The 23999-nt window shown below is 45.6% G+C and overlaps 1 protein-coding gene across 2 annotated transcripts in view; it reads left to right on the top strand.

Annotated features, from left to right (window-relative positions):
• Nucleotides 1–23999, top strand: part of PLXNA1 (plexin A1) — a 297154-nt gene that overhangs the window by 220616 nt on the left and 52539 nt on the right. For both annotated transcript variants that reach the window (XM_074198439.1, XM_074198440.1), the window contains exons 18-23: nucleotides 1113–1352; nucleotides 1521–1664; nucleotides 3684–3918; nucleotides 11036–11178; nucleotides 16659–16915; nucleotides 20816–20882. In XM_074198439.1, coding sequence (XP_074054540.1) covers nucleotides 1113–1352; nucleotides 1521–1664; nucleotides 3684–3918; nucleotides 11036–11178; nucleotides 16659–16915; nucleotides 20816–20882 — 1086 coding nt within the window. The remainder of the gene's footprint in view (nucleotides 1–1112; nucleotides 1353–1520; nucleotides 1665–3683; nucleotides 3919–11035; nucleotides 11179–16658; nucleotides 16916–20815; nucleotides 20883–23999) is intronic.

Raw genomic sequence — 23999 nt, 5'->3', positions numbered from 1 at the left:
GACCCCTCTCTTGCTCATCCCTTTGTCTTCCTCATCATCTGGCGCAGGCCTGCCCCCATGACAGAGGTCAGCAGAGCTCCTGTTGGGTGACATGTTGATGGACTGAGTGCCTTCCTTCATGGCTCAGCAGCTGCCCAGGCCTGGGAATTTTTTGAAACCCCTCCAGGATTGCAGGGACATGGGGCAGCTTTCCCACCTCTCTCCAGAAATGCCTCGGGCTCTGGAGTGAAGGGCACCATATTTCTGTCTATTGTGTCTCCAGCAACATTGAGCAGACCAGAACCTTGGCTCATCAAACAGATTAGGGGGTCCTTGTGTCCAGAGCATGAAGACCCACTTCCCCAGACTGCAGAGGCAATCTGTCTGTCCCTCTGGTCATCAGTCCTTTAAATAGGATGGATCATCTACCCTTTGTTCCTGGTTCTGCCCTTGGGGGCCAAATGGGACACATGACTGACTGTCCTTCAGTTATTTGAAGAAGACCATTATGTGTTGCCAGGATTTCTCTTTGCCAAACTAAACATGCCCAGTTTCTGGGATCAGTTCTCATGTCTACACAGTCCACACAGAATTAAGTCAGAAAACTTTTTAAAATAAATTTTTATTGAGATTTTCTATTTCTTACATCTCCATGGTCACCACTTATTCCTCCCCCTCCCAGAAAGGCCTCCCAGGTGACAGATCAGGAAGCCTTTCTTAAGCCACAAGGGTCTCAGGGGTCCCCCACCCTGTGTTGGAGAGTGTAGACCAGGGCAGTGGAGCAGGGGGAGGAAGAGATACGGATCCTCCCTTGGACTAAGTAGAGAAAAGCCAGGAGTCAGAGAATAGCGCAGGAGGGTCTACAGAGACTGGCAGGGATGGATGGTCCTGTAGCTTTTGAGGAGTTCCAAGGAAGGGCACAGAGCTGGGCCAGTGCATTGACAGTCTCCAGTATTAGTGTTTCTGTGGCAAAGTGGTGCCTTCCTGCATTTTTGGCATATTCTCTGCCAGGGGTTTCTGAGCCAAAGGGAGGGGGAGAGCATTGGTTCCCCATCTGAGCTCCAAAATCAGAGGAGGCTGGCTCCCCTGAAGCCCCTCCTCAACCAATCCTCTTCTTTCCTCTGGGTCCCCAGACTTGTGTAGTGTACAATGACACCACCATGGTGTGCCAGGCCCCATCTATCGACAACCCTACCCGGAGCCCCCCTGAACTGGGTGACCGGCCGGACGAATTGGGCTTCGTGATGGACAATGTGCGATCCCTGCTCATCATCAACAGTACCAACTTCCTCTACTACCCCGATCCTGTCTTTGAGCCCCTCAGCCCCTCTGGCATCCTGGAACTCAAGCCAAGCTCCCCCCTCATCCTCAAGGTAGGTTTCCATCCCTGAAAATCCTTATATTCCCAATTTGGAAGCAGGTGCTAGGCAGGGCCAGGCAGATCCTGAGGAAATCTGAAAGGAGAGGGGATGTCTGGTGGGAAGGGATGGAGCAGGAGCTCTATGGTCTCAGGAGATTCAGCAGCCTTCTTCTTCCTCCAGGGCCGGAACCTCCTCCCTCCTGCCTCAGGGAATTCCAGACTCAACTACACTGTGCTCATTGGGTCCACACCTTGTGTACTGACCGTGTCTGAGACACAGCTGCTGTGTGAATCACCCAATCTCACTGGTCAGCATAAAGTCACGGTACGTGTATCTGCCAAGGGGGCTCCCATCCTCGGGAGCTACTCTGCTCCTGGACCCTCCCTCATGTATAAATTCTGCTTCGTGGACATTCATCCATTCATGCATTCTAACATTCATTTACTAAGCTCCCGCTTTGTGTTCCACAGCTAGGCAGAGTCATTGGGAAACAATGGAGAGAACATTGGATTTGGAGTCAGTGAATTTGGGTTCCAATCCTATATGCCTGTTTTCTTGTCCTTAAAATGAGGATGTTAGACTAGATGACCATTCAGGTTTTTGGCATTTCTAAACCCATGATCTTAAACCTGTCCTGGTCCCTAAGAAGTGACTGGACCAAGGTCTATGGCAGACTGGTCTAGACCCAGGCCTCTGGTCTTTCCTTCCTGGACAGCACTGTTCTCTGTGAGGATGCCCATGCACATGTGCCCTCCCTTCTGCAGCCCTTGCTGCTTAGGGCTGTTGGAAGATAAGACTAAGACCTTGGAAACAAGAGGATATCCCAGGAATTCAGACTGAGCAAAATGGAGCTTTAGGAATAGTCTAGCATTTAGGAGGCCTGGCACTACCCAGAGAATCATTCCTATTCTCCTCCTTGACTGTGCCATGACGCCTTAGGACAGCTTCCTCTACTTGAAGATGAGTGTAAGCATCTCCCTTTGGCCATGACCATTCCCATTGCCTTGATATTTCTATCTTCTATGGCTTTGGGGAGCCAGTCCTGTGCTGGGGGTACTGTGGGGTTGGGGGGAGAGCTGGCAGCTCATTGAGGAGTGATTCAGGACAGGTACAGGGTAAAGGTATCATGGGACAGTGAAGATGGATGCTCTTCTGAGATGTTGAGTCTATTTGCTTTCCTTTAAAACTTTTGTTCCATCCTCTGTGTGATGACAGGAATAGATTATATCTAAGTCAGTCCAATAAACATTTAGTAAATGCCTAGTTTGAGCTAAGTACTGAAGATGTAAAGGCAAAATTCAGAATCGTCCCTGCCCTCAAGTAGCTTACCTTCTTCATCAAAGGTTCATAAGGGGCCCCTTAGGCAGTTTAGTGAAGTCTATGAATCTCTTCTCAGAATCATAGTTTAGGGAGCAGCTAGGTGGTGCATTGGATAGAGCACCGGCCCTGGAGTCAGGAGTACCTGAGTTCAAATTCGGCCTCAGACACTTCATAATTACCTAGCTGTGTGGCCTTGGGCAAGCCACTTAGCCCCATTGCCTTGCAAAAACCTAAAAAAAAAATCATAGTTTAATTGTATAGAATGAAATGAGCAGAATACAAGGGAGACAAGATCTTTTGAAAAAATTACCAAAATATTCTTTAGGTTTTTTTTTTTTTTGCAAGGCACTGGGGTTAAGTGGCTTGCCCAAGACCACACAACTAGTAATTATGAAGTGTCTGAGACCGAATTTGAACTCAGGTACTCCTGACTCCAGGGCCGGTGCTCTATCCACTGCTCCACCTAGCCACCCCTAAAATATTCTTTAAAACAAGTTCCCACATCCCAGATTAGATGATCTACATGGTCCCTTTCAGTCCACTCAAGGACACAGAGAGCTCCGGCTGTCCAAGAGATCTTCTAGAACATCTGTTCACTCTCCAGGGAGAGTCCTTGTCAACTTGATCATTTACCTGGTTAAATCACAGCATACCTTAGGGCCAGTATTGGCACAAAGGTAGCTTGATTCTAGACATCTCATCATCAGAGAAAGCACTGGGGCACTGGGCTTTTGATGCTTGGAGTTCCTCCCCAATGACTGGTGAAGAGTTTCTCTTTCTCTTTCTCTTTCTCTCTCCCCTGGCTCCCTTCCTTTTTCTCTTCCTCATCCGTGTCATACTTCCCTCCCTATGTTTCTCAGAATATTTCTCACATTTGCCATTTCTTCCTGCATGGAAGCAACTGGGGACCCCTGCCCTCTTTTAACTTGACCCCCCCGATGCTTCACACCCATGTCTCCATCCTGTTAGCTCCTCACCCATAGGTGCCCTCACCTGACTTTCATCTGTTTTTCTCCCTTCCAGATCAAGGCGGGTGGCTTTGAGTTCTCCCCAGGGACGCTACAGGTCTACTCAGACAGCCTCCTGACGCTGCCAGCTATCATCGGTATTGGGGGAGGCGGAGGCCTGCTGCTGCTGGTCATCATCGTTGTCCTCATCGCCTACAAGCGCAAGTCCCGGGATGCTGATCGCACCCTCAAACGCCTGCAGCTTCAGATGGACAACCTGGAGTCCCGAGTGGCCCTGGAGTGCAAGGAAGGTAAGTGGAGCCAATCTCTTGACTGCCTGAACAAGAACTGGAGCTCTAGGCTGGGGATATCATTTTCATCATCATCATCATCATCATCATCATCATCACCACCAGGCATGATATCTTTGAGTTGCACTAAGGTTTTGGGTTACTCTATCACTTTGAGGTTTGCAAAAGCACTTTACAAATGTTACCTTATTTGATCCTTGCAACAATCTTGGATTATTACTTCCATTTTACAGACAGGGAAAGTGAGGCAACAGAGGTGAATGACTTACCCAGGCACATGACTATTAAATGTCTCAGGCTAGATTTGAACTCAGGACTTCCTTACTCCAGCCCTCTGTTTACTCTCTCATTCAATAGTTAGTTTAGGGTCACAGCTGGAAAGTTTCATAAGACATCAGGACCCAAATTCAAATCTTTTGACTCTTTAGAAAGGGTTTTTTTAATTGATGACTTTTGTTTTTGGTTTCGCTATCTTATTGATGTGTCCCCTCCTTTCCTCCAGCTCTCTCACATAACAAAGAAAATCAGTTAACCAAAAAGGCTGATAGTGGCCAATTCCAAAGCTGTATGCAGCATTCTGACCCCATAACTCTTCCTCCACCCGCCCAGAGGAGGGAGTTTCATCTATGCTCTGCCTCTAACATTGGCTTGTGATGGTTCTTCAGAATTTGACTCTCTTTGGGTACGCTGTTCAACAATGTCATCTGTATCTTTTGTGAGACCTCTTTGGCCGATAGCCTGTGGAGTCTTTCTCATGGTTTTAATGTGTAAAATAAAATACAGAGGATGACAGCAGTATTGAATTGAAATATAGTTATCAAAAATTAGGAAAAAAGGTCATACACGCAGGTTAAGAATCCCTAATTTCTTTCTCTCTTTCCCTCTCTCCCTCTCTCTCTCCCTCCATCCCTCCCCCCCTCCCTCCTTCTCTCTCCATCTCCCACTCCTCTTCCTGCCTTTCCTCTTTCCCTCTCTCTTTTGTTTTGGCTTATTTCCCTCAGCATCAGTTCATGCTACTCTTCCCATATTTCTCAGATCTTTCCTCACATTTGCCATTTCTTCCTGCACAGAAATATTCCTTTAGGCTTGTGCATTCTAGTTAGTCCAACCATTCCCTAATTGATGGTTGCCCACCACTCCTTCCCCTACATCAGACTTTCTCTCATTCTAAATGTGGCTCAGCAGGAATCAGCGACATGTGCCCTGCCTCATTGATGCCTAAAACCAAGGCTGATAACAGTGACATAGCCAGATATGGTGACAGCTAAGCCAGCATTGAATTTCATTGACTTTGAGGATTAGAAAATGCATTAGCATTGCAGCCCAGGGCCCTGTGGTGAGTTTCAGAATGGACCTCATAAGGTTTTCATGAGGGTAAAAGATGGGGATGCATTTAAAGTTTTTTGCAAGCCTAAGAAATGCCATCATCATTGTCATTATTTTCATCCTTATTAATAGTATAAGTTTATAAGTAGTTGGTTAAAGCTGATAGGAGAAGATTGGGGGAACTACTCTAGTCCTGATTCTTCTCTTAATTCTTCTGTGACCTTGGGCAAGTTACTTCCTTTACCCATGCCTCAGTTTCCTATTCTGTAAAATGAAGGGATTAGTTGAAATCATCTCTAAGGGTACTTCTAGCTCATATATTCTAGGTCTCTGTGCATTCAGTGAAAATGAGTATGTTATATGCAAAAAATATTGACTTGAGGGGCATTATTCAGGGAGGAAGAGAAAAATCCAGCTATTCAGCTTAGCCCTTGGCCTGAGGTGTCCTGGTCCTGCCTACCTTTATATCCTTCTTGACAGTTTCTCCTTCCTTGGTGTTTTCATATTGTGAGGATCACATTGTAAAGTGTCATCATACATTTGTTCTTGGTTTCTCCTTCATATTGATAGATGTCCCCTTCCCTCTTCCAGCTCTCTGACATAACAAAGAAAATCAGTTAACCAAAAAGGCTACCTGGGGGACTCCCTGATGGAGGAGGAAAACCCCTCTCTTTAGCTTGGCTCCCATTCTTCCTCACCCCTTCCCTAACCTGCTCTGTCCCAGACCTCTTCTTGTTGGGGCTTTAGAGGAGACAAGGGGATGCCCTCAAAGACCATGTAGTTGGGTTGGGAAGAAAGCACCACTCCAGAGAATTGGGAAACAGTCAGCAAAATCAACCCTTGTCCTCTGGCACAATGAAAAGATGATTAGGGTTGGAATCACAGGGTCTGGGTTCAAATCACACCTTTGTTACCACATTTGTGACCCTGGAAAAGCCTTTAAATCTCTTTGCATCTGACCTTCCTCTTCTATAAAATGGGGGTTCTGGATTAAATGACTTCTGAGGTTCTTTCTGTGATCTTGAGAATCTTCAACTCCCCAACCTACATTCTCGGTTTTACTCATTTCAGCCCCCCTTTGTTCTGTCTGAGATCCCTGGCCTAAAGTCAGAATATCTCCCTTGCTCAGCTCCCATGAAAGAGTATAGGAAATGCCACCCCCTCCAGGAAGCCTTGCGTGGTTCTGGAAGGGAGCCCTCAGAATCATGATGATGCTGATAACAGGAACCATCCCCCCCACCCCAGGGTGATGACAGAAACAACCCTGTGCAAGAAGGGGCTCTTTGCATCTTTGTGGTCCTACCTCTTGCTGCTCCTGCAGTCCCCAGGATGCTGCCACTTTGCTTCCTCTTCCTACCCTATTCAGCTATAAGAAACAGTGACTGTATCCACCTGTGGCACAATCTGTAGAATATTTTATATGAAAGAATCATAGAAGGATAGTGACTTTTTCCATAACTGCTTCTCTGAATCCCATTGAAAAAGATGAGAACATGGTAATTCCAACAATATTAGTAAAAGTAATGCTGACCATTCATGTTTCTGAAGCACTTTAGGGTTTCAAAAGTACTTTCCCCACCACAGATCTCTGAGATGGGGAGTGACAGTATCCTAGGATAAAAAGACACATTTCCTTTCACAGATGGGGAAACTGAGACCTTCCAAGGTTCAGTGGCTTGTCTTGGTCAGTCACCCAGGTAGTCAGTAACCTAGAGCTGAGCACAGTAACCCAGAGCTCTAACCACCCCTGCACAGGGCTCTAGTCTGTACATCGGTAACTAGGTGGTGTTGGATAGAGGGCTGAATTGGCAGTCAGGAAGAATTGAGTTCAAATCCTGCCCCAGCTGTTCAATTTGGGGCAAGTCACTTAGCCTGACTCAGTTATAAATTATATTTGGGGGATTATAAATAGGGATAAATAATGGTAGCTGCGTTCTAGGGTTGTTGTGAAGACCAAGGAGAAAAGAGTTGTAAAATGTTTAGACCTGGCCCTGCCTAGGGGCTTAAGAAATAACTGTTCCTCCGACCTTCCCTCTCAGCTTCATCTTCAAAATGAGGTTAATAAGAACCCCTACCTCATATGGGTGTTGAGATTATAGAGGCAAAGTGCTTTATAAACCTTAAGGGCCTTATTGATTTTTGCTGTTATTATGTTTGGACAGTAGATTGAAGGTGTGTGTGTGTGTGTGTGTGTGTTGAGTATGTATGTATGTATGTACACATGTGAGTGTGTGTGTTCACCTCTCCCTCCAATCTATCACATACATTCAACTCTACACACACACACACACACACACACACACACACACACACACACACACACCTCCCATATAGCTACAGGAGGTCAGAACAGGGAGAGATTTTTGTGGGCTGAGGTGATTTATACTTTGGGGCCCATTTTTGGTGGTTCTGACTCAGGAGTCCCATGAGGTGGGGCTTGAAGTCAGCCTTGAGGAATGCTTGCAATTTGGATAGAAATCTGGGAGGGTGAGGAAAGTCTATACTAAGGAATGTGAATAAACTTCGTAGATGAAAATGGGCTTGGTTTTCCCTGGAGACTGGGAGGAGTGGGAGCTGGATTCAACAGACTTAAATCCTGTGGGTTCTGGAGGGGAGTCTCTTAACTCCTCTAGGTCAACCAGTCAGTCAATCAACAGAGTGCATGTATTACCCAAGCTGTAGACCACATTTTTATGGCCAGGGGTTGCCCCCAGTAGTCTCCTTGGTCCTTTCCCTCTCTTACCCACCCAGCAGCAGGGGGAGGTCTGTCTGGGACAGCGATGCTTAAGGAAGCTTGGAGTGATCTTGAGTATTAGACTGAGTGTTTTGAACTCGGCCCTACGGGTGCCAGGTAACCCCTGCAGCCCTTGAGTCCAGGGAGGTAGACTTCCACAACAGACACAGACACCTCAGGCAGGACAATTTCCCATGTGCCCTGGCCTGGAACCCCTTGCTAGGGATTTTTGGAAAGGGATAAGTTTTCATGAAGAGACTGAAAGTGGTTCCAAGTTGGAAGTTGGAGTGTGTGTGTGTGTGTGTGTGTGTGTGTGTGTATGTGTGTATGAGTGTAGAGTGTGAATGAGTGTGTGTGTGTATGTGTGTGTGAATGAGAGTGTGTGTGTGTGTGTGTGTGTGTGTGCATGCTCATGTGTATGTGGGGGGGCAGGGGGTGGCAACCTATTATGTGGCTGCTGCCTGCTGGGATTAGGGCCCACACTCCTCTCCAAGTCCCACTGTCAGGCCCTAATTGCCCATTATCTCCGCGAGCAACTGCTTGGGCCCGTGACCCTGCCAGGCAGCTGAGCCAGGGAGGGACTAGGGCCCTGGACACAGGATAATAAAAGCATTTGGCGTGGGGCGGGGGAGACAACAGTGCTGGGCTGCCAGAGAGATAAAAGGAAGCTGCTTTTAATTAAAAGCTGCCATCTCTGCAGAAGAAGCCTTTCTCTTTCCTCTTCCACCGGACCCAGATAAGATAGAGCATCTTCTCTGCTGCTGGCTTGGTCCCTGCCTCCGGCGGCTGAGAGCAGCCTGCTTGGCACGGCCTCACGGTCTCTTTGAAGTTCCTTAATTTGATTTCATACAATGCTGTGAAGTATCTCTTCCCCCCCCCCCCTGCATTCTCCTCTCCAGAGAATCTCTCCCAGAACTTTTCTCAGGATCCGTCTGTCATGAAAACCCTATTCCAAGGGCCCAATCTCGGAACATTCTTTCCTTAAGAGATAGGGAATGAATGGGCTTTCCTGTGCCTCTACCAAGCCTGGACTAGTAAGGAGAGGAAAGGATGATGATTGAGAAGAACCAACCACACCAGTTCCCCCAACTGGGCTTCCATGGTCCCATCAGTGGGGCTCTACTCCCCCACCCCACTGATGTCCAAATGCTTCAGGAAGTCCAGGGGGGCTTTGTAGATGAATAAAGTCTGAGTCTTTTTTAGGTTTTTTAGGTTCCCTTCCTTTCTGACAAAGTCGGGGTTTTGGGTTCTCCCTAGACATCCTGGTTGATGGAGGAACCATTGTCCCAGACTAGATGTGGCTTCCCTTCCTGCCCCCTTTCTTCTCATTCTCTTCCCTTTTTGTAGTGGAAGAGTCAAGAAATACCCTTTAGCAAGTGACCAGAGAAGAAAGAGTGGGACCTTTATGAGTAGATAGACTGGAGAGTGTGGAAGCTCATGCTTACACACTCAGAATACCTACACTGTGATCTCTTCCCAATACAAGCCCTAACCCAGGAGCTTCCTCCCTAAGACTTCCTGCTCTCCCCAACTTTCCCCTTCTTGGATACCACTTACCATCTAAATTCTAATTTCATTTCACTATAAAATTGACATCATTGACCCTGAAAGGACATTGAGTTTTAAAACAGAGACCGCTTGAGTGATAAGGGGCCTTAGAATATAGAATGCAAAACTGGACCTTAGAATGTGGAACCTCCAAATCTAGGGCATCAAAACTAGAAGGAACTCTAGAACTTCAAATGCTACAGTCCAAACCTAGAGCATCGAAACAGGAAGGAACTCTAGAACATTAAATGCTAGAGTCCAACCCTCAAGCATCATAACTGGAAGGCACCCTACAACCTTGAATATTAGAGTCCAAACCTAGAGCCTCAGAACAGAAGGGGCACTCGAGAACATCAAATGGTAGAGTCCAACCCTAGAGCATCAGAACTGGAAGGCATTCTAGAACCTTGAACGTTAGAGTCCAAACCTAGAGCCTCAGAATGGAAAGGCACTCTAAACATCAATTGCTAGAGCCCAAACCTAGAGCATCAAAACTGGAAGGAGCTTTAGAATGTCAAATTTTAGAATCTAGAAGACTTTGGAAGGGAACTCAGAATATTTTACTGGTTGAGGATGGTTTTATAGAGAAGAAAACTGAGTTTCATGAGGTCACTTTTAATTTTCCTGCCTGGAGTTTTAGTCCTAAAACATGGTGACTGTCCTTTTGCTTTTTGTTTTCTGTAGTTTCTATTTTATCTTTCCTCACTCCAATCCCAAACCCTTCCAGGGCCTCACAGTCTAGTTGTGGATACAGGCAGCAGGCATAAGGAGGGGGGCACAATTGTTCACTAGGTGAGAGATCATGGGGAGGTCAGAGCTGACTTGACAGAGGAGGTAAGATTCAAGCTGAGCCTTGTAGGATGGCTAGGGCTTAGGTTAGTGGTGGAGGTGTTGGCTGAGAGGTGATCACTGTTTGAAAGGTAGCAGTAACATCCATGTTTTCTATAGGTGACTGTGCATCATTTTTCCTGCCCTTAAGCAATGGGTAAGAGGTTCTCTCTAGTCCACAGATAGGGAGCCTGAGGCCTTGACCAGCTAGGGAGAGCCTCAGGTTCCTCTTAGTGGTTATTGGCGTGTCAGGTCAGAGCCCTCTTCAGGATCTTCCCTCTCTCTTCCCATCAGTCTAAGCTTCCCTTTCCCAAACATAGCCTGTCAGAGCCCTGCTAGGTGACAAGAGCTAATCTAAGGAGCTAATTCAGACTGTGTTAATTAGCAACTGATTAGAACTTAATGTACTCCCCCTCCCAGTCAACATTTTCATTTTAGCAGCAATCTCTAAAATTCCCCCAATGATTGGATAGTTAATGGTGGAAAGTTAGACACTGTGATTGGCAAGTGGAGGAAACATCGGAGACTCTTGCCCCTTTGGGTCCAGCTTCTCTGTGCAGATCTGGACCCTGGTCAGTAAATTGTGGCTTGAGCCTACCTAGCATCAAGATGATCCTGGGCATGGGCCTGCCCAACATCCACTGGTCCTTTACTCTCTTCCTTCTCTCCTTTGCTAAACAGCCTTTGCAGAACTGCAGACAGACATCCATGAGCTGACCAATGACCTGGATGGAGCTGGCATCCCTTTCTTGGATTATCGCACTTATGCCATGAGGGTCCTCTTCCCAGGAATTGAAGATCACCCGGTACTGAAGGAGATGGAGGTAGGTGGCCCATCATGGAGGAAGAATGGAGAGCATTTTCTTGGAAATCAGTCAGTCCTTTGGCAAACGTACCTGAGTGTTACCTTCTTCAGGGAGGTCTCTTCACTCCTAGAGGCTGGTAACACTACAATCTCTTTGAAGGATTCTGGAATAGAATAGAAAGTGAATGTTAATGGGGATTCTTTTATAAGCAAGTCTAATTGTCCTGATTTTGAGAAAGGCAGGGGGAAAGGGGAATGCCTAGGAGGTTTCTCCAGACTTGAGAGTCCAGTAGAGGGTTTGATTAAAAATAGAACTTTTTTAAAATGATGAGGTTGGACCTGATGTTCTCTGAACATATTTTTCAGTCCATATGATAATGCGTTTATGTTTTTTTCTATTTGCTGTTCCCACCTCCCCTTTTAATGAAACCCTTTAAGTAAATAAGTAAAACAAATCAACACATTGACCATATCTGACAACATATGCCTTATTCTGGGCCTGTAGGCCACCACCTTTTAACTAAGAGTGAAAAGACCTGCTCCTTTTGTCAGCCTCTGGGGGTGGTGGTCAGGTCACTCAGTGATCAAATTTCTGAAGCCTTTCATTGTTGTTTTCCCTCTTATCAGTGCAGTTATTGTGTAGGACATTCTCTTGATTTCATTCTCTCTGAGCCTCTCTAAAGTTCTTCATATCTCTGATTCTTTCAAAGTAATATTCCATTGCACTCATATACCACTACTGTTGGGCTATTTGCCAGCTGATGAACTCTGGCTTTCTTGTCATTTTTTTCTATTACAAAAGTTGCTACTATGAACATATATAGAAAAATATTTTTATGAAATGTGTGTATGTATATATATGTGTGTGTGTGTGTATACCCATATATGTATTTTATACACATATATACATGTATGTATGTAAAACTGAATATATTGGGGTTGAAGGCTTATGACCATAGCTCATCTCAGTGCCCTTAGGCCTCCCCAAATATCTCTTCCTTGGGGCAGGTAGGCAGCACAGTGAATAGAGCACTGGCCCTGGAGTCAGGAGGGCCTGAGTTCAAATCTGGCTTCAGACATATAACAATTACCTAGTTGTGTGACCTTCAGCAAGTCATTTAACTCCATTGCCTTGCAAAAAAAAAAAAGAAAAGAAAAAAATATCTCTTCCTCCCTGAGGTGCTCTCCCAGCATGGTGATAATTGGTGGAAAAGTCGGATTAGCCCAAAGAAGACTGTTCCTGATAGACCAGACCTTTTGGCAGTGGCTGAGTGGGCATTGCTAGGCAAGGATGTAGAGTTACAAGATTTGGGAATAGTTCAGTAGGTCATGAATCCAAGGCACAATTTCTGGCTAGTGGTCATCCAGCTCATTACCTACCTAATGAAGCCACCAGTTCCATTTTGGGACAACCATGGCACTGAGCTTCCTCTATTGATTGGAAATCTGCCTCCCTAGAACTTTCCATTGGGACTAATTTTGCCACTCATAGAACCTGTTATCATTGTTCTTCTGCCCATTGACCCTTCTCATTATGGCCATGTCCTCAGCCTCCTAAGATGCTCCTCATTTGCTCTGGCTAGGTGTCTCTTCCCTGTCCTTCCTCTGAATATATTAAACTTATCAGAATCTTTCCCATGTGAACACATGGCTTATGGAGCTCCCAACATGTTCATATCATTGAAGGAAATGCTACTGTCCATCTCATTCTGGTCAGTAAAATTCTGTGACTGACCCAGGATGGAATTAGTATTTTTAAAGTAGCTTTATCTCTCCACTGAACTTGTGGTCAAACAGTACTCCCAGATCTTTTTTTGAATGAACATCCCTCATTTCCTTGATATTTGTGTAGTTGGTTCATTTTTTTTTAACCCAGTTCAGGACTGTACATTTATTCTTGCAAAGTTTCACCTTCTATGTTGTTTTAGTCCCATTTTTCCAGCTGGTTGAGCTCTTTCTGAACCCTGAGAGTCAAGGGGTCTCTTAGCTTTCCATCTTATAGTATACAGTTTGACGTTTTCATCTGAATATTTTTCCTTTCCAGATCTCCATTTAAAGCCACATCCTCCTTCCTCTTTATTCTTGCTATAATTATTCTTGCTAGGAATAATGATAATAGCAGCTCAGTGCTATAAGGTTTAAAGATCACTTCTCAAAGCACCTCTGTGACAAAGGAGTTGTTATACACCATTTCACAGTTGAGGAAACTGAGGCTCAGGGAGTTTTAGTTATTTTTCTCAGGGTCACAAAGATCACCAGGAGACCTCGAAACCAGTTTTTGTTAGCCTTGGTCCCCTGCACCTCAAACTCAGAGTTCTTTTCTGTGATTCTGTATTGTGTCTTCTTAATCAGATAAGCAAGTCTTCCTTTAATCCATTCTTCTTTGTGTTTATGAGAGATACCAGTGAGAGAGAGAATGTAGTTGTCATCATCAGAGGCAACTAGACAGAAATTAAATTGATCTCTCAGGGGCGACTAGGTGGCACAGTGGATAGAGCACCGGCCTTGGAGTCAGATGTACCTGAGTTCAAATCCAGCCTCAGACACTTTTTTTTTTTTTTGCAAGGCAAATGGGGTTAAGTAGCTTGCCCAAGGCCACACAGCTAGGTAATTATTAGGTATCTGAGACTGGATTTGAACCCAGGTACTCCTGACTCCAAGGCCGGTGCTTTATCCACTAATCCACTATGCCACCTAGCCGACCTGAGCCTCAGACACTTAATAATTACCTAGCTGTGTGGCCTTGGGCAAGTCACTTAACCCCATTGTCTTGAAAAAAAAACTACATTGATCTCTCAAGAAGACCCGAATTCAAATGTAGCCTGTGATTCTCATTAGCTGGGTGACCTTTAGCAACAAACTTAGCTGTTGCTTGCCTCAGTTTCCTCAGCTGTAAAATGAGGATAATAATTCGTATGGTTGTTGTGAGGATCAGATGAGGCAATGCTTGTAAAGCACTTAGCACCTTACCTTAAATGTTAGTAATAGTCATGAGCTTCATGTCTACCTGGGGGACATTCAGGAGGATCAACTGCAGCCACTGCCCCAGTGCATCTCTAGTCTCACTCACAATTATCATGGTGCAGTAACTCCACAGAGGAGTCTGGCACAATCTCAGGGGAAGGACCTGCCCTGAGGAGGTAAAACCTCGTCCAATCTTAGAAGGAGAGAAATTAGAGAAAGTGTGGGAAGGGATTTCTTGGTGGAAGGAAGGAAAGGAGTAGAAACTGGGGATTCAGGGAAGATCAGGCTGGCCTGATCATTGGGAGATGCATTCTCTGATATAGAGGAAAGTTGTGGGTGACAAGAGGAAGGCAAGGGCCAGGGTGGGGAGCCTCTAATGCCAGTCCAGGAATTCTCCTGATCTGATACTACCTCTTCGTGCTGGTTCTGAGCTGGCTGCCACCCATTCACAGGATGTTGTGTTGTTTTGAGTGTCCCAGACAGTCCTTGAGCCTGAGTTGGAGCCGGCTTCAAGGCCTCCTGTATCTGTAGACATCCTCTTGTCCCCACCCACCCCATCCTGGAGTGCCCTTGTCCCCACTTTCCCAAGGCCTTGGTCTTCGTTGAAACCAGTAAGACTGGGTGAGATAGAGGAAATCTGCAGGGCCTTTCATTTTCCTCCGCCTCCCATCCCATCCTCCTGCTCCATTTCTTCTCTGCAATCTCTGATAAGATCACCCATGTAGGACAGGACCAATTTCGGAGCTTATCGCCGCCATAGCTGTTTCAGTAGCGGAGGATTGAGCTCTGATAGCATCGTGACATCTGATCACAGAGGCCCGGACAACACTGATTTGACTTAGAATGAAAATTTGGGACAACCGGCTCATCCGTCAGTGGCGGATGGTTTGTTTCCCCTGGGGCGGGGTCGAGTGGGGAGTGGGAGGGGCCTTCTACCAGGCTGTCCTGCCCAGGCCAGCTTCACTTAGAGTCACTATCAGAATTTAATGAGGTACTTTCATTGTACCCTCTAAAACATTGCCTTCCCTTTGGATAAGCCCACGATTCTCCCATTTAGCACCATTGTTTCCTCTCCGCTTTTACCTGGAACACATCTTTCCCTGAGGAGCCCCCTTCCATTTGTTCAGATCCTCCCCATTCTTCCAAGACTCATCTCGGATGTCACCTTGGTTTTGGTGAAAGCTTGGCAGATTCCTTCCCAAGTTAGAAATGTCCTCTTTCCCCTGTGCCATGAGCTTCATCTCACTTGATTCTGTGGTCCTTTTCACATCCTACCAGGTGTTGTCCTCATCTCTCTATAGCTTTTTTTTTTTCCTTTGGTCTCTGGGCTCCTGAAGGACTGGGAACACAGCTCATTTATCTTTCCATCTCAGGATGACAGACATAAGCCTCAGTTTCCTCGCCTGTTAAATGGGGCCAATAATGCCAACAGGACCTAAGACCTAGGGATAGTGCCAGATCCAATGAGTTAATGGATGTGCAGCCTTGCTCAAACTGTTTCCATGTCTGATTTTTAATTTTAATTAAATTAAAGCATTATATCATGTCCCATAGAGAGCTGGCCTGGAGAGCTTTGGAATTGGGATAACCTCTGGGATAACATTCTGCTTTAGGCAGGGCAGGGTCCTTTACCTCCCAATATTCCAGGTGGAGGAGATGCCAACCTGCATTGGTAGAGGGAGTGTCTTTACCTGGAAGTTCTTTTCACTCATTAAATCTTAGACCTGCCCCTCCCACCCCACCCCCCATTATTATTTTTATTGTAGGGCCTCAGTATATATCTATTGAATGAACAAATGGGAAGCCAAGTGACCAATGTTTGAATCAGGTCTAGGCTTGAGTCAGCAAGCCAGAGTTTCTCCCACTCAGTGAAGTGAATATATGTTCCCCACTCCTTGGAGGACTGTGGGTGTAAATCATTGAATATGATGTCATGGTTCTACTGAATTTTTCTCCTTTTTTTTCTGATGGGTTCTTTGAAAAGGGAAAGGAGAGAAACATCAAGAAATGGGGGTGATGCAAAACCAAAAAACAATTGAATTAAATCATTTTTTTAAAAAGAGGAAATAAAGTTTCCTACCCTGAGAAGTTTCCAGATAGGGAATTAGTGGTGATTGCCTGGTCGCCGACCCTGAGTTTTCTTGGTAGGGACCTAGGGGCACAAGATAGACTCCAAGTCACTGCATCTCCTGAAGTCTGTTCACATTGACACAGGGTTTACAGATACAAATCTAGTCCAACCTGTGTGTTTTACAGGGAAGGAAGGTGAGGTCCATATAGTGGAAGTGACTTAGAGATGGTGGTAGGGGCAGTATGTAGCAAAGGCAAGGTTTGAACCAGGTTGTCTGACTCTCAGTCTAGAGCTATTTCTATTGCTGCCTCTCATCTTCTGAAGTTGGGATCACCCTACAGATAAGATGGCTCAGAGTAGGGGCAGTTCTCTATTTGGAGGATGCTTTGGGTCCTTTTCCTGCTTCACCTCCTCGCCCCTTAGAAGTTGCCCAAATCTGATTGAGCTCAATCCTCTCCCTGCAGGTTCAGGCCAACGTGGAGAAGTCGCTCACCCTGTTTGGACAGCTCCTGAATAAGAAGCACTTTCTGTTGACCTTCATCCGCACGCTGGAGGCCCAGCGCAGCTTCTCCATGCGGGACCGTGGCAACGTGGCATCCCTCATCATGACGGCGCTGCAGGGGGAGATGGAGTATGCCACAGGCGTCCTGAAGCAACTCCTCTCGGACCTCATTGAGAAGAACCTGGAGAGCAAGAACCATCCTAAGCTGCTTCTGCGAAGGTGAGTCCCAGTAGGAGCCACAGTGGAACACAACTCAGAATGGGTTAGACTGGCATGTCACGGCTGGAGCAAACCATGGAGACCATCTTGGTCAACTGTGCTGTGTGGGCAGAAGCCAAAGTCCAGACAGCTCAAGTGACTTTTCCAAAGTGCTTGACTGAGGTAGAATCTGAACCCCAGTCTCCAGACTCTAAATCCAGTGGTGTCTTTCCAGTGGGTAGAGTCAGGAAGATCTGAGTTCAAATCCACCTCAGATACTTCTTAGCTGTGTGACCTGGAGCAAGTCATTTAACCCTGTTTGCCTAAGTTTCATTTTCTGTAAAATGATGACAATTCCTACGATAATATTGTAAAATGCTTTACAAACTTTATACCACTTCACAGCACTTGCTATTATTTTTATTATTCTTGTCATCCTCATCATTTTCCCACCAGGCAGAGAAATGGCTAGATTTCTGTAACATCCCTTAATGACCTTCCACCTCCATCAAAGGTTAGCTTAGCTTTGCTCAGTCTGGCACCTTCAGTCTTGGGATTTGCATAGTCATAGAATGCTATAGATTTAGATCCAGCAAGAACCTTGTAGAATATCTAGTCCTGTCCCCTTCATTTTACAGATGAGGTGACTGAGGTCTCGGCAGATATAGATTCAGATATTAGATTTAGGAGGAAGCTGAGGCCTAAGAGAAGTTAAGTGATTTTTCCCTAGGCCCCACAAGGAAGAAGTTGCAGAGACATAATTCTAAGGTCCAATACCATTTGTTCTGATTTTAGTTGAATGTTCTGCAGCAGGAGGAGGCTGCAGTGTGGCCCAGCTCCTTACTCACATGCTAGAAACTCTTGGGGAAGTCACTCCATGTCTGTGGGTCTTAGGCATCTTCAGTTATCCAGTGAGCATTGGAGATGAAATTGGGGGAAGAGTGAGAATGTCTAGCCTAACCCTTTGAAGGGACTGTGAGACGTCTTGCCTCTCTCTGCATAGCAGGAGGGGTTGGGAACTGGAGAGGCAGCCTTCCTTCTGAGACTCTACTCAGTGGTAGCCTCTCAGCATCCTTCACTGACTTCAAGTTCAAGAAGCCATGTAGAAGAAAGACCATTGAGTGGAGGACTAGATGGCCTGGGATCTCGGAGTACATCTCATCCAACTCCCTGACCCAGGAGATAATGACTTGCCTATGGTCACACTATAGTAAAAGAGGTGGGATTTGAACTCAAGTCCTTTGACTTCAGAGTCTATACTCTTTCTGCTTGGCCTCTCAGTTTCCAGCCCCAACTCTGGACACTGACTCAGTGTGTGACCTTGGATAAGTTCCATCCCTACATGGGACCTATTTCTTCAGTCATGAAATGAAAGGGTTGGACCTCCCACCTTGCAGAATCCAGGGAAGTCTCCCCAGAGCCTGCACCCTTCTAGAAGCAGAATGTAACAGACCATCTGGGAGTTTTCTCCCCTTATATCCACCTCAGAACCAACACTGAGGCCATGTTGTTCCCTTGGGTTCTTTAACATGTCTTGTCTCCCAATTGTTTGAGGGCAGAGTCCTTCCAGATTCTGAACAGATCATCCACCTGAGCCAATGGTAGACAGTCTGGAAAAAGAGGGCTCCCTGCCCATCCTGGGCAATCCCCTGTCCTGCCAGCCCAAGATTCTGGCTCTGGCTAGGCCACTGAAGACATAGGATGTGTGAAAACATGGCTATTTTCTTGACCTCAAACCCCCTGACTAGAAACATGCCCTTGCCATGGTCTTGAAGGTCCCCAAGGTCTCCTCTAACTCCAAGATTGGATGGCCCTCTGGTTCTCTAATTCTGCAGGCTGTGATTTACTCTGTCCCCAATATAATAACCTGTTAGGGAGCTGTCAGCAGTGAATCCATCCAAATCTTTCTTGGTCCTATTTATATTTTCAGCCTGGTCAGTCTAATGAGATCCTTAACCCTCTGCTGGGTAACATGGGTCTGCTCTCTTTTTCCTCATGCCACCTGTCCTGGATGCAGAGGGAGGCAGAGACAACAGAGGGAAGGCGACTTTGGTAGAGTGAGACTTGGGGATCTGATGAATTGGATATGTCAACAACGAACATGGGTTCAAGGCTAGTCTCTACCATAATTGTACTAAATGAGATTCTATCTTTTAGGGCTCTCTCAGGAATGGATAATAAAACAAATGCAGTATCTCTAACAGTCTTATTTTGAACTTTCACATTATTTACAGAATTTAATGTTGGCTTTATTGGAGGTCCAAAGAGACCCTTCCTGGGGCACTGGCCCTGGAGTCAGGAGGACCTGAGTTCAAATTTGGCTTCAGACACTTAATAATTGCCTAGCTGTGTGACCTTTGGCAAGTCACTTAACCCCATTGCCTTGCAAAAAAAAAATCCAAACAAGGAGACCCTTCCTGAACTGACATTTACTAGGATCACCTAGGATGGAGATATTGGTTGGCAGGTGAGGGGATTAGACTGGGTAAACACATCTGGTCTTATAGAATATTCTGGGGCAGGAGAGTGAAATCACTGAATAACCCTGGGTCACAATAAAGTAAAGCTCTTTGATTATAAGATCATCTTAATGGTCTCTCTTAAGAACAAAGATTTAGGTGGACTTCTATCCCTGTGGAGGAGGAAGGCCTTGAAAAATGAATTGGATTTGGAATAGGAGAAAGGACAGGAGAAGGCATTCTAAGCAGCTGGAGTGGCCTAAATAAAGTCACGGAGGCCAGAAAACTCAAAGTATGCTCAATGGGAGATAATAATCATTCATTTATTCATTCAGTGATCTCTGATTAAGATACCATCATAATAGCTGGCATTTATTATGAATTAGATTTGCAAAACACTCTACTTGCATTGTGCCACTCACACTTCACAATAGCCTGTGTGAGGGAGGTGCTACAGGTATTTTATTTTAATCTTTGCATTACTGAGGAAGAAACTGAGGTTCAGCAAGGTTGCTATTAGAAATGATAATGATAATCGCTATTATTTGTAGAGCAAGGTTTACTAAGAACTTTACAATTTTTTGACCCTTTAGACACCCCTGGGAAGTAAGTGCTATTATTACTGATGAAGAAACTGAGGCAGAGACTATGTTACTTGCTCAGGGTCTCACTGCTAGAAACTGATGGAAGCAAAATTGGAACTTAAATCTTAATCAGAGCTTAATCATTACCTTATCGTAATAGCTCAGAACATATAATGCTTTTTGAGATTTGCGAAGCACTTGACATCTTTACTTCCTTGATTCTTCTAACAGGCTGAAGGAGTGGGTTCTATTAACATCCTGATTTTATTCAGCAGGAAACTGAGATTTGGAGATATTAAATGGCTCAACTGGCCTCTCAGCTAGGAAATGTCTTCCTGACTCAAGTCAGTTTAGCCAGATCAGAGGTTGACTGTTGGGGAGGCGCAGGAAACAGAGGGTCTCTGGGAGGGTGGGGTTGTCTTAGAGGCCTTGAACACCAGGCTCAGATGTCGAATTTCTAGGAGTCGGAACTCCATGAGCCCAGGGCTTCTCCAGTCTTGGCTCCTGCAGCCCCCTCCTCCCGCTCCCCCAGCAGGCTTCTTGCAGCTGGGCCCTACAGATAACTGAGGTCCCCTGCTAATGAGTTTATGCTAGGGTGAGAGCTGGCCATGATTGGCAAGCCACAGGACTATCTTTAGAGTTTTGTCATGGCAACCCCAGGGAGGTCGGCCTCCTCCTGCTCTTCCCCTCTCCCTCTCTCCTTTCCTTTCCGCTCCCCTGCTTTCTAAGCTTTGACCTTTAAATCAGGAGAAAGAGGGGAGAGGTCAGGGACTGTGGGGGCAGGGAGCAGCCTAGCAAGATCACAAAAGGACAGTTTGCCCCCTTTAGGTATTGGGGTTTATCCCCTGTGCTTATCATTTTTCATCTCTTTCTTCTAGGACAGAGTCAGTGGCAGAGAAAATGTTAACAAACTGGTTCACATTTCTGCTGTACAAGTTTCTCAAGGTAAGTTCCTGAAAGCCTTTTTCTTCTGGTGGGATGGGAGCAGAGGGGGGGATGGGGGGGGTTAGGGGCTTCTTGTGGTCTTTCCCAGAGGAGAGATCTCACTGAGCCTCAGAGCGATGACCAGTGTTGAGAGAGGCAGGCCATGTGTTCACTTTTCTTCGTTTCAAAAATCGTTTCCATTCAGGAATACTCTCTCATTTTTACATTATTGCAACATCTGAAAGACTTCCCTCCCCATCACCCCTGACTTCTTTTTTGGTATACCTTACTCTTACAAACTGATGATGCCTATACATGTAGTAATGTAGGCCCCATTCTGCAACCTGTTGCCCACCACTTTTCTGTCAAGAGCCTTTGGCTCCCCCTCCCTCTGAAGTCTCTTAGTGGTTTTTCAATGTTGTTTTGTTCTATATTTTTATATTTTTCATATATTCAGGGAAGTTGCTCTCCTGGTACTGCTTACTTGGGTCTTTATGAGTCCATCACATCATCAACAAGTGACTACTATGTGCTAAGAAAGCTTTTCTAAGGTTTCTCTGAGCTCTTGTTATTTGTTATTTCTCATGTTGCAAAAATATAGATCCACTCTATTCCTGAACCATAATTTACCTCCACTTTCATTTTTCTCATATTTTTGGTCTTCTCAATTTGTGGCATATGGAGAATTGGAATGGGTAGATTCTGGGTTTGAATTATGGGTCTGCTATTTACTCTATGTGAGGCTTCAGGCAGTCACCCCATCTGTTTCCCCATCTCTGACTTGATCCAGGAATCTGACATTCTCTTTATAGTATCCCAAGATGGGGGATTCCAAAGAAACCTTAGAGATAATTTAATGTAATATTTGCACAGAACAGATGAGAAAGGGTGCTGTACTTAAGATCACACAGCTAGATGGGAAGTCAATGGATTTATCATTGGGAGACCCAGGTCCAAACCCTTTGCCTTGCTTGTCTGACCTCAGGTGGTTGCCCTCTCTGTTTTTCCATTTTCTTATCTATAAAATGAGATGGGCTGGACTAGCTGGCCTCTCAGGCCATTTCCAGCCCTTGAACCTGGGATGGAGGGTCCTGAAGTGATAGGAGCAGGAATCAGAGCCAGGTCTGACTCAATTCATTCTGCAAAGGTCTGATTGCCACTGAACTGAGGCCCTTTATTAGGTAGGAGGTGTACAAATTGTAATTGTCTTTCTACTCTGCTGTGTTCTACTGCAATGATACAATATATCCACAGAGAAATAAAATCAAAGATCAATCAGCAAGCATTTATAAAACACCTAGAAGGAGGCATCCTGGGAATACAAATTCATTAAAAGAAATCATTCCTACCCTTAAAGATCCTTCTTCTAGCTGGGAAGACAAGTACTTAGATAAGTTGTTTTTGTTGTTGATGTTGTTTGAGTCGTTTCAGTCATGTCCGACTCTTCGTGACCTCATTTGGGGTTTCCTTGGCAAGATACCGGAGTGGTTTGCCATTTCTTTCTCCTCCTCATTATACAGATAAGGGAACTAAGACAAACAGGGTTAAGTGACTTTCCCAGGGTCACCCAGCTAGGAAGTGTCTGTGGTCAGATTTGAATTCAGGGAAATGAGATTTCCCGACTCCAAGCCTGGCACTCTATCCACTGTGCCACCTAGCAGATATATCAACAGATTAAATATAAGAATAAATACTGGCTTTCTTCAGATGCTACTTACTACACAAGGCCTTCTCTGTTCCCTCATCTAAATATATAAAAAAAATTTCAAGAGGCATAGAACCAGGTTGAGGGAAGAGAGAGGAGAGAGGAGAGGAAGAGGAAATAGAAGAGGAGAGAAAAGAGAGAGGAGAAAGAGACCAAAGAGAGACAAGAGAAAGACAGAGAAGAGGAGGGAAAAGGAGACAATGAAGAAATAGAAGAGAGAGAGGAAGGGAAAAGAAAGAGGAAATAGAAGAGAGGAAAGGAGAGTGGAGACAGAGAGAAAGAAGAGAGGAGAGGAAGAGGAAATAGGAGAAGAGAGGAAAAGATAGGAGATAGAGAAAGAGACAAACTGAGAGAGAGAGAGAGAGAGAGAAAGTGTAGAATGTCACCTGAACTGTGTATCAAAGGTCTCAGCTGGTTGAGGGTAGACAGTGTGAATCTGGGACTCTTCTCTTGGATCTATAGGTTTTCCAGGCAGTCTCCTCTAACTCTACCCTTACCCTCCCAGTAACCCTTGGGGGGGGTAAGGCAGCCAGCCTACAGTGCGAAGAGCCAATTCCCAGGGTTTCCATTCATCATGAAGACAAAGTAGGTTTGAACTGCTTCCAAGAAGGAAGGTGGGCAAGCCCGGAATCGGCAGGTCCCAAGTGAGAGCCAGAGAGAAGTGATTTATCAGGCCTCTTAGAAGCACTTGGCTTCAGGCCCTGGGCCTGGAGGGGACTCACCATCTCTGTCTGAAGCTACCTCCTTGGGGGCAGTAGACCCTCAGATTAGCCTGGAGATGAAGACACAGCTGGTCTCCCATTCCTCATTGTTGAGGCCATTTCCTAAAGCCCTCTTGGCTGAGCATTTGTCAGCAGTGTGGTGGATAGGGATCAAAGTCATGAAGTCACAGAATTTAGAGAAGATCTCTCAGGGGAATTAGTATGTTAGAGTTGGAAGGGACCTTTGAAATCATTTAGCCTTGTTCCTTGATTTTAAAGAGGAGGAAACTTGTGTGACTTACCCAGATTCTCACAGCTTATGGACATCTGATGCTAGATTTGAACTCAGGTCTTCCCATCTACCCACAGCACCATCTAGCTGCCTCTGGTCATACCCCTTCATGAAGTGAATCACACCTTCATCAAAGCAGATGCCTCTATTCTTTATCCATGTGCTTTCCTTACAAAGAGATCCAGACAAGTCTTACAAGACTTACTGGCACTTAGAGATGAGATGAGCCTGACCTGTTTGCACTCACACCTTGCTTTAGGCCCCAGGTATTCTTGCCAAGGTCAAGTGGAATCCCCCTGGGTCCCTTCCTTGGGCATGCTCAGTGTCTCTTCAACTGGGGAATGGCCCTGGTGTTAAAAGTCCTTCACAACCTGCTTACAGGGAGAAAAGAGAAAGTGCTAAGTTGCCTTCTCACTCCTCACAATTAGATCAGCTCCCGG

Source organism: Macrotis lagotis, chromosome 8 (genome assembly GCF_037893015.1).
Source record: "Macrotis lagotis isolate mMagLag1 chromosome 8, bilby.v1.9.chrom.fasta, whole genome shotgun sequence".
Taxonomy (NCBI): Eukaryota; Metazoa; Chordata; class Mammalia; order Peramelemorphia; family Peramelidae; genus Macrotis; species Macrotis lagotis.
Note: the sequence above shows the minus strand (reverse complement) of the source record. Positions and strands in the feature narration are given on the sequence as shown.